Source organism: Cololabis saira, chromosome 20 (assembly GCF_033807715.1).
Source record: "Cololabis saira isolate AMF1-May2022 chromosome 20, fColSai1.1, whole genome shotgun sequence".
Classification (NCBI taxonomy): domain Eukaryota; kingdom Metazoa; phylum Chordata; class Actinopteri; order Beloniformes; family Belonidae; genus Cololabis; species Cololabis saira.
Genome location: NC_084606.1, coordinates 15,448,705 through 15,462,584, shown reverse-complemented (window position 1 = coordinate 15,462,584; position 13,880 = coordinate 15,448,705). Strand labels below are relative to the sequence as shown.

Genomic DNA, 13,880 nt, shown 5'->3' with positions numbered 1-13,880 from the left:
TATTATTATTATTATTATTATTATTATTATTATTATTCTTGGAATGGTTACAGATTTCATCTGTCAAATATCAAATGATCCAACCATATTCTTGCTTGCGAGGCACTGCAAACACTTTTTCAGATACACCCAGCTACCCCAGCGGGACAAAGCACCGGACCACATTATAGAAAAAGTTGGAAAAAGTTCAAAAAACAATAAAGCCAAGCTTGAAATCAATCCTTCACACTCGCCAGATACCAATCAGATCAAACATCCATGGTGGTTGCAAGAATCAAGCCAGTTTGAAAGAGGCACTAACCCAACTGGACCCAACACAACTGCAAGAAACATCCTGTTACATAACATTAGGAGACACCCCAAAAGATCCTGTTTCTAAGAGATGATGCCAGAGCAGTTGTGGTGCAACAAGAGCAAGCTACGCAAAGGTGAAACGATCAAAAAGTTACAAGTCCACTGTGTGGGATGTAGTGCCATCTAGAGATACAAACTCCAACTCCAACAGAGAAAATGTCCTCGGATTGTTCTGAGGATCCTTGTTCAGGGTCGAGGCTTTTCTTTTATTACCAAAGATGAAACAAATAACAACTGCATCACACTTAACCATCTTCGACCAGATGTCCAGTCACAGCGCAGTGACGAGGTGGGAAATATTTATTTGTTCACGGAGAATCTGGGACGGATTTTTACTAGAAGCTGAACAACTCAAAGGTGATAAATGTCACGGTCCATAGTTGTCTGTGTTGCAAAACAAACATGTTGTAGCAGTCGTCTGTAACCGTCTGATACAAAAGTGTCTCCCCGATAGCGCATTTGGGCAAACAATTTCCAAAATGAATGCGATTTTAGTTATTTTACATGTTGAATTTGCTCCCTTCGTTCCGAGATACTTTCAATTTTCCCTCCCTGAGTTCCGAGATACTTTCAATTTTCCCTCCCTGAGTCTTCAAAGTCGAACAGAGACGACTACTGCAGATCAGACACTAGTACTAGCCTCAGTTCAATAAAATAAAATAAAAAACCTTTAATGAATAAGGAGATAATACTGAACATTTTGGACAATAAAGAACAAAACATGTTGCAGCATTCATTAAACTTTCTTTTTTTTCATACATTAAAAGACATAGAATTCAAGTAGCAGATATTTGAAAAAGAATAAAAAAATATATAACTTTCCATGAAAAAAAAACAAAACGTGGGTAAAAAAAGAGATGATCCAGAGACAAACATCTGTATGTGTTGCAACAAGGACTATAACTGACAGGTAAGCTCTCATTTCCTGGTTAGTGTAACTAATACAGTATTACTGTAACAGTTTTTCTTCCTGAACATTTTGAGGAAATGAAAAAGTATTGCAAGACACAAAAAAAAAAAAAATCTGGAAAAAATGCACAATCAACACCTCCTTTGAGAAGTCAAAATAAAAAAGAATTTACAGCTGGTAAAAACATGTAAAACCTGGATTGCTGAGTGAGGCCCATATCTGAGAGTTTGATGGAAATCTTGTTAAAATGTTCCTGGATGCAAGCATTTCCAGGAGCAGCATCAAGTTAGAGCAGATTTTGAAGTCAGTACCGGTCCCAGTCATGTAAAGCAGCAGCTGATTGTCATATGCTGTTGTTTGTCGTAGATTGGCAGCTGCGCTTTAAGTCTTTAGAAGTAAAAGTTTTTTCTGACTGGACGGATACAAATTTAAAAGCCTGAGGGGTTGAACATTTCAGAGGCCTGTCATCAGTCCAGTTGCCTCGTTGATCCTCTATTTCCCATTTTTCACCGGTTTAGCATTGGAGCTCGAGTTGGTGACAGAGTCTGATTCTTTGTTTTTCATCAAAACATTGTCCGCATCTTTGTCTCTGTCGCGGCTGTTTTGGCTGTTCTGTCGGCTCTTTCTGGAGGAATCCAGCCCCGTGCCCTCGAACAGGCGGGCCATGAACGCCAGGCCTTCTTTTCTGATGTACGACTTTCCAGCGAAGAAATAGAGCACCGGGTTGGCACAGCTGCTGATGAACGCGATGGCAGAGGAGACGGCGCGACTTCTTTTCCATATTTTACAGAGTCTGGTGGAAGGAAAGGTAAGCAGAAAATTAAGTTAAGAACTAATTGGTTAAAAGAAAAAGTGTTTATTCTGTTAGAATATATTAAAAAAAATTTTTGTTTAGAAATGGTTTATTTGTTTAAGTCTAAAATCATATTTCTGTCTTTAGAGTAAATAACTAGACTACACTGGACATACATCAAACTTTTATTTTGATGGAAATATACATTTTCAGCTTCTTTTTTTTCCCTTAGAGCCAATATTGGGTGTTAAAAGTGCCTGTCAATTAAAAAATATGACTTAAAGCCCTGTCACTTTGTTCATCACATGTCAAAAGGTAGGTAATTTAGTGATCATTTCAGATTTTGGAGTAGAATTATAAAACTACCCCCTTTTTACGCCCACCCAACATACCACCATGTGACTATTACTGTATTTCAGAAGTGAGTTGTGCATAAGCGCCAACAACCATCTTTCTTCTGGGTTGAGTCTCACTAAGATTCATTGCAGTTCCTCGACTGGCCACTGGAGGCTGGCTGCAAAAGCGAGTCAATCTGCAGTGACTCTCATGTTAAAATGTCCAGAAAACAACAGGAACAAACCTGTTGACAACCTGATTCGAAAAACATTTTTGCTCTCAATCGTTTGACTTCACGTCCATGACAACTCTGAGGGGGATGCATTTTTTGTACCACATCAGGAGAAATCATATAAAGAAAAAAGGTTGTCTATAATATGATTAATTGCTCAGCCAATGGCTAGGCACTATCACAGCCTAATCCGTAATTGTCAGGCTTCCGCTAATAGTAAAGCATACACTTGTTTGTATGGACCCAGCATCAGTAATTCTGATGTCTCCATCAAATCAACGCATGAAATGGGATACTCCAGTGTAGATGCCTGCCGGCAGTGATGCAGCTATATGGCAGGGATCGACTGAAGGAGCTGGTAGCCACAGCTAACCTTAATTTACCAAATCAGGGCGGCTTTTCATCAGCGTTGCAATACGTAAAAAAAAAAAGAAGCTTCAAAACTGTTCTTTGGAAACGAATGGGTCACATGACTAACACTTTATCCATTGCTTTTACAGTGTATGGCTATGTAAAGCTCATTGGAAAAGTAAAAATTGAGTAGCTGACTCCACCCTCTAAAATTAGCTACTATGAATAGAGGAGTAAAGCTGATGGCTGAAAAGGGAGTGGTTGTACTGTATGTCCTGTTATTTTGAGCAAAGCTTTCATAGACACACGTTTTATGCCAAATCATCAGTACATCATTAAAAAAATGACGATTACATAATTTATTTTCTCTCCTTATTCGCACTAAACTGCTCCTTATGATCATTACTTATAGTAACAGCACTGAACTCATCTGGAATACATTTTCAGGCCTCAAATGCTTACATGGATGAATGAATTTGATGAGGAAAAATAGACAAAATATCTTGGATTCCTACTGTCTAAAGATATTGAAGGTTTTCTAGTATTCACAAAATTATCAGTTGGAGCTGGAAAGTGAAAGCTGATTGGGCAAAACCATGTATCTACCACATCTAACGAATATAATCATGACTTCTAGTTTCAAAATGACATCTGATAAAAAGGGGTTAATGATCACTACTCCTTAGGGTTGGCACACATTTTTCCTGACTCAAACAAACAAACAAAAAAAGCATGAAAACACTTTGATCACCGTTGCCCGAATCTACACTTTAAGTGAGTGAGTTTTATCGAATGCAATGTACGTGGATGATGTTGTGTCATTACTTACATTTCTTTTGCTGACCCCTCTGGACATAAAGCCCATGTAACCTGAGGACAGTGCAAACATCATGTCTTAATTGTCGTTTTAAGTGTAAACTCCAGAAACTCAAGGACCATCGAGTGTTAAAGAGTGCAACCTACTTGCATCATGTTGATAAGATGGTAGGGGAGCCAAAAGAGGCAGAAGGTCAACACAATGGCCAGGATGAGCTTCTCACTGCGAATGCGCCGCTGGAACTTGGTTTGTCGGATCCGCCGCAAAATGCAAATATAGCTGACTAATATTATTCCATAAGGAATTACAAATCCCAACACGAGCTCCAGCGTGTACTGCAGAACCACCTTTGCAGGGGGAGATGACAGAACAATACTTTGGTTAATAGTTGTTAAATTCATAACCACGTGAAGCCCAAATAAGACAGGATGGCAGTGATTAAGTTCTTCTCTACTTACTTCACTGTCTGTGTCATGGAATGAATCACACACGTCACCGCGCACTTTTCTGAAGATAATTGCAGGAATAGAAGCAGCCATTACCAGCAGCCACACCACGGCCAGCACACGCCTGAGCGTCCTCTTGCCTGTGATGGTGCTGATGCGCTGTGGCCATATCACTGACACCAGCCTGTAGACGCTCATCAACGTGATGAGGTGAATCGAGGCGTACATGTTGACCAAACAGAGGTAGAACAGGATCTTACACATCACATTTCCGATCACCCACTTCTTCATAACCAAATAGATGACGAAGAACGGGGTCAGAGCCATCAGGGAGCCATCAGCAAAAGCGAGGTTGAGGATAAGGAGGGTCGTGACCGACTGCTTCCGGGCTCGAGCCAGGATGCTCCAGATAACGAAGAGATTTCCAGGGAATCCCAAGACAAACACAAGTGTAAGTATGAGGGCGCCTATAGATGTGGAAGCTGGGCTACCCACAATGGTTTCGTTTCTGGAGTTGTTACACTGGTCCATTTCTGTCACCTACCAAAGAGAGAAAGTTGGTGAGAGAGATTCATTACAGGACACACTTATCACACTCATGTTTTTCCCTAATAAGGAACCACTCTGTTTGTACCGGGTTTTTCCCTAATAACGAACTACTCTATTTGTAGCAGGTTTCCAAACAACAAGACTTTTAGAGATTGCTTTTTCTGGCAACGTTTCACAAATATTCATTTCCAACATAAAAGAGTGTGGGAGTCTGGCGCAAGTGTAACAGGTTTTAACTAGGACGCCTAATTCCTGAACGAGACCAAACATGAATAGTGAGCAACAGTCGTTGGTGTGAAAATCTGAGCTGGATGGAGATTGATTTTTATAAATTATTATTAAGTCTGACAGGTCATTTTAGGCCGTAAATATACGCACAAGATAAACCAAAGAAAACATTTAAATACCCTTTTTTATTTTAAGAAGGGAGTAGTTTGGATGCATAAGCTTCTGCTTACTTAAATGGTCAAACCAAATTCATTTCCTGCAACAGGCATCTAACAAACTGTTAAGAAAGCTTACTTGAAAAACAGAGGCTTCTATCTGAGCTGTTTTTGTTGCTTGGCTCCATAACAACCATGTTGTGTTTTTATTTTCTCCACGATATTGTGATGGTGTGCATGGATGCTGCTTTCCGCTTGGTCTATGTGCCAATTGATATGCAGATAAATTGCACTGCCTGCATAGTAAATGGAAATCGAGCAAGCAAAAAATAAACATGACCTGCTACTACAGTAATCTGCCACTTTATTAGGTACAACCAGTATTCACGATAAAGTGACTGGTGAGTGTGTACAGTATATAGTGTATCTTCTGTCATGACATGAATATAAATTCATACATTCATCCTTTCCTGAATTCTCTATACCCACTTAATCCTGTACAGGGTCAGGGGGGTCTGCTGGAGCCTGTCCCAGCTCATTACAGGCAGGGGTTCACCCTGGACAGCTCGCCGGACCATTGCAAAGCTACACTGAATTAGAATTCATGCCATAACTACATGCAAACTCTACACAAAAGGCCCCCAGCCAGGATTCGAATGGGGAATCATGTCTCATGTGTTACATGTGACAAAAAACACCCAAATGAGAATTTAGAGTATGATTTTGAGTTGGCAAAAACAAAAAGTGCAGCTTAAAGCAAAGACAAAGTTACTTTCTTTTATGTTTTGGTCATGTGTGCCCACTGAGAATCATTGCCCTATTCCTACTCCAGAAAAATGAATTCCAAATCCAAACGAGTGACCTTTTTGCTATGAAGCACTGCAGAGAGCAAATTACTTCAAGAACAAAAGAACCATTCCCTTTTCGGTTTAGTTTTAGTGTGTGGCGTGTGTGTGGGGTGTGTGTGGGGCGTGTATGGGATGCGTGTAGACCTGTGAGAGTGTTTAAGTGTCTGTGTCAAACGCTGGGGGGGAGAGGCAGCATTGATACATATCAATTTCATAACAATAACATATACATAATATAGTTCTCAATAAAGACCAATGTAAACATCTATTTGAGAGTACACAATCATCCCGTCATCCTATATACGTACACAAAGACATACATACATATATACAAACCCATATGTATACAAATACACACATACTGTATACATATAAATATGTAGACATGTATACACAGATACATACACACACACAAACACACACCATATACATACATATGAATACACACAAACACTTACGTATACACATATATGTATACATACAAATACAAATATACATATACACAAAAAAGAGCCATAAGAATAATATTAATGACTTTAATGGTCATTCTAACAATAACAATGGTAGTTATTATCATCATTGGGGGCAGGAGGGACCCCCCCAATGCCCACCACTGACAGCCTGGCAGGACCCAAGCAAATAGATCCCCCTAGCCCCAGGCCCCCAACCCCATCGCGCCCCCACCCGTAGCAAAAGCACCATCCTCCCCTTCCCCTCCGTCCTCTTCTGTTTGTAAATACCTGTCTGTCCTACATCTCAATGTCCCCTTTTTATTCCTACACAACACGTTACGCAGTCATTCACATACATTACAACACATCACAAACTGCACCCATCACTGTCTTTTCTGTCGCACCATCAGTGATGTTGGTCCTCTTTAGCAGAACTAGAGTGAGACTGTCAAGAGGGCTGGTGAAGGAAACACACTATCACAAAAACCCCCACACAAAAAGAAAACGTGGTTGCGAGATCAAAATGCATATATGGGGCTTTTAGGTTTTGTCAAACTTGGTATTAACCATTAATATATATTCAGAGAAAAACAAAGTCTTTAGGTATGTGCGGGGAAAATACTGATGGGACACACCCACCCCAAATATAGCCACCCCTGATGTATCTACATGAGCAGATCCTAATGCCGGCAAGCCCTCCAATGGTGGGCCAGTTTTAGTTTCACAAGAATTATGCTGGACGCCTCTCATCTTGATTGGTAATTTTTTCTCAAACTACTGTATAAGAACATGATTTGAGATGTCCCCACCAATATATTTTTAACTTTGGTCACCTAGAATTAAAGGTTAAAGGCTGTCAACGCTACTAAAAGCATTTGTTTCACATGTAACTATCAAATCAAATCAAATCAAACTTTATTTATATAGCACTTCTCATACAAATAATGCAACACAAAGTGCTTAACAAAAAACAAATAAACATAAAACTTATTAATGCCCTGCCCCCTTCCCCCCTCCCCGCAGACACAAGCACACTACAATTCACCTAGGTTATACACACAGACACACACACAGACACATGGTGTAGACATGGCTAGGCACAGAGGATCCAGGTGAGGAAACGGTAACAGGGAGCCGTCCACGCCAGGAGGTCTCATAGCCCGCAGCTACAAGGGGGGGGGGGGGCCCACAAAGACCATCCCGGCCCGGACGGATAGAGGAGTCCACACCACAGCGGTGAAGCCGTGGTGCAGAGCTCCACAACCATCCAGGCCAGAACCACCCCCAGGACGACCCCCCTGCAGGGGGGTCGTAAATATATAAATATTCACTGTCAACAACAGGCGCATTAAAAATATAAAGGATAAATAAAAAAGCATGTAAATGGCTGTTTAAAGAAAGAGTAAGGGATTCTATGTAAGTTTTAACCTAGAGTACGTTTTGTCAGCGTAAATGTCACCATCTACTAGATGGTTGAAGAATAGATTGAATTGAATTGAATTGAATATACTTTATTTATCCCTTGCTGGAAATTATTTCACCACAGCGCCCCAGTACACAAATTACAAAGATTAAAGATTAAATATGAAAAGACCAAAATTCGCAACCCTCCCACCCCCCCAACTGTGTACAAGATAATATATAAGTATAACATTAAAATGAGCAGTCTTGGAGCAGATGTAGTTCACAAAGTCATATATATATATATATATATATATATATATATATATATATATATATATATATATATATATATATATATATATATATATATATATATATATATATATATTATCTGCTCCAAGACTCCAGCCGATCACAGACGGGAGGAGGGTGTGAAGTAAGTTGGGGAGGAGTAACTTAGGGGAATTTTTGAGGACTTTTTCTTTTTCTTTTAGTTTATCTTTGTTTGTGTGTTGTTTTTTTTTCTTGGGGGGGTGCCAAGCCCTGACAGAGGGACAGACATCACTTACTCTGCCTTTAAGATGGCCAAATTATGATTTAATATATTTTCTGACTTATCAAGGCTATCTAGTCCAAACATGCAGGGCTAACATACTGTATGTTGAAGTATTCCTATGCAGCAAATACTTAGCTGTATGTAAAATCAGACATTTATCACTGCACAGCCTAAATGTAGGGAGGTGGATCTGCCAGAATGTGTGTTGGGGACACGGTTTGTTTATCAAATCAGAAATTAGTATTATTTTTATTCTCATCATAATTATTATCTATCATTGCAGTTCACAGCATCCTTGGCTTTTCTATTTCCTGCCTGCATACTTTGTCTGACCAGTTAGTTTTTTATGACACTTCATCCAACTACGCTTATTCACGCATACAGAAAAACACATTCTTAAACGTAGATGCTGGGGGACTAAAACAACGGCATATATAATCCTTAATAGATGTGCAGCATTAACCAAACACTGTTGGCTGTCGTATCTGCTGTTGTCATGCTTTCATATTCTAACAATACTGAAAATGCAGTATTTACAACACACTGATATGTTGAAAACGTGTCTGACAGGCGATTGCAGTTAGACTGATCAAAAAAAACCAACTAGTTTTTTAGAAAGAAAGAAAGAAAGAAAGAAAGAAAGAAAGAGAGAAAGAAAGAAAGAAAGAAAGAAAGAAAGAAAGAAAGAAAGAAAGAAAGAAAGAAAGAAAGAAAGAAAGAAAGAAAGAAAGAAAGAAAGAAAGAAAGAAAGAAAGAAAGCTAAAAGTGGTTGGTATGTTTTGATTTCTATGCATCTCATGAAAATTCAGTTGTGACTCTCTGCAAATCTATTAAATATTGATGTTATCATGTAAAGGCTTTTGAGTCTTACAAAGATTTACCGAGTCAGGACGGTTTATTTTTTCTGAAAAGTGAGTTCCCAGGAAGTAAAAGTGTGGATTATTCAGTTCATGCTCCTGCGACTCTCCTCGGTTTCTGACGAAGTCAAACTAAACCAGCTATACTTATGCCATCTTATGTCTTTTAAATGGCTTAAAAAGCACAACATGTACTCACTTGTTCAAACATATCTGAACGACAGACGTAAACGCAAATCTGTGCAAGCACCATCACCCACGGTAAGGCATTAACTCAAATATTCACACCCAGATGTTGCTCAACCAGCTTCTTTGATTTTTTTTTATATTGTCTCTGCAGTTCTGTAACTCTAGATTTCCGCAGTGTAATGTACTGTGTAATTAGTTGTTGTGGTAGGCAAGAGTAAAGACTTGAATCGTTGGGTTTTAAGGTAATTTGTTCTGATTTAATGTGGCACAATTATGAGATAATGCGTTTCTGCCTTGAAAACAAGAAACAAGTTAAACAGAACGTTTTTTTTTGTGTTTTACAAAATGTTGAAATGCTCCGCAAATTTACAAATCATTCATTCATTTAAGCAACAAGTAAATATTCAACAGTTTCCCCTGCTTATATAGTTTCTACTGCGAGGTTGAGATTTGACTTTTTTATTTCTGAATTATTCATTATTATCGATTATTGACGTCATTATTAAAGTCAGGTTAACTCATCACACATCAGTAACAAATCAGATTAACTGGCACGCACATTTCCAGTGCATCAGGCTCCAGAGAAACGGTTTGGACTCTGCAAAGACGGATAAGGCCTCATTCTTTCCAGGAGTCTCAGATGAGAGACAGAAACGCCACCACATGGCTTGTGTTTACAGAAAGCCGGACAAACCGCATTGGCAGAGCCATCAAAGCAGCAGCTCAGAGCCAAACTGTCTTTTTGTTGTGCAATCGCCTCACAACGCGGCAAAATAACCAGGTAGTTCATCTGTTACGGAACATCCTTTCTGCATCAGTTTCTTCTGTTTCTGTTGCTGTGATTACTGCTAACCTCTTTTTTTTGTTTGTTAGGTTTTATTTAAAATATTTGTCCACACAGTGCTTCCTGTAAAAAAAAAGAGGCTATCAAATGTAACTGACCAGAAAAAGGTGTGTTTGTGTGCACAGTGACTCAAAGACATTCCTTCAAAATTGCACCTGTTTCACCTACGAGGACACCGAGCATGCAGAAACGCCACATCGCGCAGTAAGCGTGTAACTGCACAGGGCGAGCTGTACGCCAACACAGGCAGAGCTGTTAAACACACTTGGACAAATGTCCACAACACTCATGGAAACATCTGATCTATTTGCTAGTAGGCCTATCTCCACGATGAAGGAGACAGAAAACTCCTGAAAGTCCCCTGGGGGGCGGTGGGAATCTGAGAGTAATCTCTGCTCCAGAAGTAGCGGCACAAATCTGCTTATTGTGACATGTTGGACTGATGTAACTGTCAATACAGACTCAAAACAGGGAGAAAAGACTCACCAGGCAATCCGCCGCGAACCACAACACGAGAAAGAAGACTGCAGGAGCTGGAACGGATGTCTGAATCGGATAGAGTCGGTATTGATTCTTCCTCTTCTTTTTACCTTTTCTTCTGCCTACCTTCCTTTCCCACCCACCCACTCTCTCTCTCTCTCTCTCTCTCTCTCTCTCTCTCACTCTCTCTCTCTCGTTCTCTGCCCCTTTCTCTCCCTATGCCTCACTCCACTGATTTGTCATGCTTGCTGCAACATGTTGCAAGACAGAATAGGTGTGTCCCCAATACCTGTATCTGCCCTGACGGCCTGACAGCGTCCTCGCACGTCAAACAACTCCATCTGTAAACGGTGAAAGTTCTCTTCTTTGAGGTTCGTCCAACAGCGCTGTCACAGCAGTTTGTTCTTTGGAAGTTGTCAGATTCCCATGTAAAAAAAAAAAAAACCTGATAAAGGTGTAATAGATCACCCAATGAGACAGGCAGATATGTCGTTGCATGGATTAGGGTGCTTTAACACAACTTTAACACAAATTTGACTCTGCGCATAATTTCAGGGTTTTGACATTTGCCTGCCAGAATCGTTTTATCTTAATTTAGACATGCTACCGTATGTTGCAATGCCACCTTTGCTACCTTTACAAAAGCCTGGTGCAAAGAATGAAAGGTACTAACAGTGGCACAACATTTTAGTATTTTAATCTTTAGATTAAGATCCTAAATAAAGAGTACTAAATTGCGTGTGCACTGAAAAAGTTTGCGCGTGCTGTTGTTGTGTGTTTTGCGGGTGATCAACTAAGATTGCGTGCGCAATTGATAACAGATGCAAACCTCAGTATTTAAATGAGGTGTTGCGTGTCTTACGGTTTGCGGCGCAAACTTTGCGCCATGGAGAGTGGATGGAAAGCAGGATATAGTCGCAAGCGCAAAATGAAATTTGACGAGTTGGAGTTAGAGATATTAGTGGAAGAGGCAAATTGTTGTGCCGTATTCAGCACCCCTGCCGTGAAAAGCACCCCCTCGTATATTCAATGATAAGTAGACCAAGAAAAAAAACAACACACTGACACTTCAATATATTTATATATACACACTCACACAAACACATACTTAGGAGTTTATATTATATATATTTACAAATATTATGGAAGACAACACAGTAAGCAGGCTATTCATTAATGACATCAATAACCATTTACCCGATTTTTGTTATCTGTGACTGTGATTGTGGGAAAGTATGACTATTGTGGAATCCATGAGCGCATTTAAACATGAATCATTAACACAAAACTGGACGCTAAACAGAACATGACACAGAATGAGAATATCATTTTTGTCAGACGAGGGGGTGCTTTTCACGGCAGGGGTGCTGAATACGGCACAACACCGGGGTATGACAACTGCAGAACAGGCGCACAATAAGAAACACTTTTTTCTCCATGAAAACACGTGATTTATTTATTATCACAAATAAAAAAATGAATGTGCCTCCTGTGGCAACCTTTTGCTGAATAATACTCGATTTAACATTCAAATAAAATATTTCTCCTTTTGCATGTGGAGATTAGCACCTTCCTTTCGAACGTATTAAATACAGACGCAATCACAATCCCCGCAAAGACTTTCAGGCTTGGTAAATCTCATTGCGCGTGGTAAATGGACCAATTTGCATCTTCCCCTCCCAGTATTTAGCGATTTCTGGCGGGTACGCCCCATATTGATTATTCATCAGGGCAAAAGTACTAAATGAATTGCGTGTGCTATTTTGCGCATTTGAGAGGCGCAGTCCTCTTTGCACGCTGTTAGTAGATCAGCTGGCACTTTGGTTTGCGGGTGCTGTCAAGTTTGCACACGTTTTTACACACGCAAACCTTTAGTAAATCAGGCCCTAAATGTTCAAACTTTGGAAAATAATTTCTTGTGTCCCATATTAACCACTTTACATATCCTCTACGTGCAGTGTAAAAGGGTTAAAGGGAGGATGGAACACATAATAACGTTTTTTTCACCAAAAACTTTTAACGAAGCAGCTCCAGTGTAAATGTGCATTATTATATCTATAAACCGGCCGCAAACCCGTTCTCGCCTCTATGGGTTCAGGTAATACAGACACGATGGGGAAAGCCTTAAAACAGTCAAAATAACATCAGACCTGAGTTTACTAAGATCCAGCTGCAAAGTGAAAAAAATAAAAAGATAAAATAACCTTTGCAAATGTATACACGTGGACAACTTTAGTAACATAGATGCAGCACATCACCACATGTCCGCTGATATTTGACTGATTAGTCACCAGCTGCTTTATTTGATTGCAGACACATAAGGTTGAGTATTAATAGTTCCCAGATTCTGCATTTGAGCACTGAAGTTCCTGAGACATGCAGCTTTGGCTACTGCAAGATGGGCTTTTTTTAATTAAACTTTCACTAAATTAAGTAATTAGTAAGATTTAGATATCTAAAAGCGGCATCTCTTTTGTGAGGCGTAGTGTTTGCTCATGCCGGCAACCCCCCAGCTAAACACAGTTTCAGACAGCGCCACCCCCGTCCCTGACGGCAGTGAATGGCCTCCCCGGCTGGACAGAGTACCCGCGACACCACGTAATTGCTCAGTAATGGCTCCGGGGGGCATCTCAAACAGCCTGAAGCATTGACATGGTTATTGCACTCCCCCCCCCCCTACTGCAGATCCCTATCCCATCAAGTATCCGTGGTATTCAACAAGCCCACTCCACACAATGTTCGTCCCACACCCCTCAGGACCCAAATGACTTGGTGCAAATGTCCTGACGCTAGACTCTGCGTCTGAGTGGTTCAAACACATTGCAAACAGCATCTTTTACATGTTCTGACAGATCAATAGAGCCCTTAACCAGAGAGAGATCCATTAATGCAACAAAACAGGCAGATTACAGACTTGTCAGTGTTTTTTTTACACACGGTATGAAGGGAAAATCTTTTTTTAATTACACCGTTTCCCCCTCTGAAAATTTGCAATGCAAATTGAAGCTGTTATAATGTATTGTTTGGATGTTTAGTTAATTTTTCAACTTAAACAAATCCGTCAAATAAGTTCCAAACT

The 13,880-nt window shown here is 40.0% G+C and overlaps 1 protein-coding gene across 1 annotated transcript; it reads right to left on the bottom strand.

The window, feature by feature from the left end:
* Nucleotides 1-912: 912 nt before the first annotated feature.
* Nucleotides 913-10,900, bottom strand: ltb4r2a (leukotriene B4 receptor 2a). Its single transcript, XM_061709938.1, has 5 exons — nucleotides 10,808-10,900; nucleotides 4,252-4,779; nucleotides 3,940-4,140; nucleotides 3,806-3,846; nucleotides 913-2,057 (listed from the first exon to the last, which is right to left on the bottom strand). The coding sequence occupies exons 2-5, from the start codon at nucleotides 4,768-4,770 to the stop codon at nucleotides 1,757-1,759; spliced, it is 1,062 nt and encodes a 353-aa protein (XP_061565922.1). The 5' UTR covers nucleotides 4,771-4,779; nucleotides 10,808-10,900; the 3' UTR covers nucleotides 913-1,756.
* Nucleotides 10,901-13,880: the final 2,980 nt, after the last annotated feature.

Excerpts from the sequence above, each read along its gene's own strand:
- ltb4r2a (XM_061709938.1), bottom strand. The coding sequence starts at position 4,770 with ATGGACCAGTGTAACAACTCCAGAAACGAAACCATTGTGGGTAGCCCA. Across the intron at positions 4,141-4,251 it reads TCCATGACACAGACAGTGAA|GTGGTTCTGCAGTACACGCT; the intron begins GTAAGTAGAGAA and ends CCCCCTGCAAAG. Across the intron at positions 2,058-3,805 it reads GAGGGGTCAGCAAAAGAAAT|ACTCTGTAAAATATGGAAAA; the intron begins GTAAGTAATGAC and ends TCCTTCCACCAG.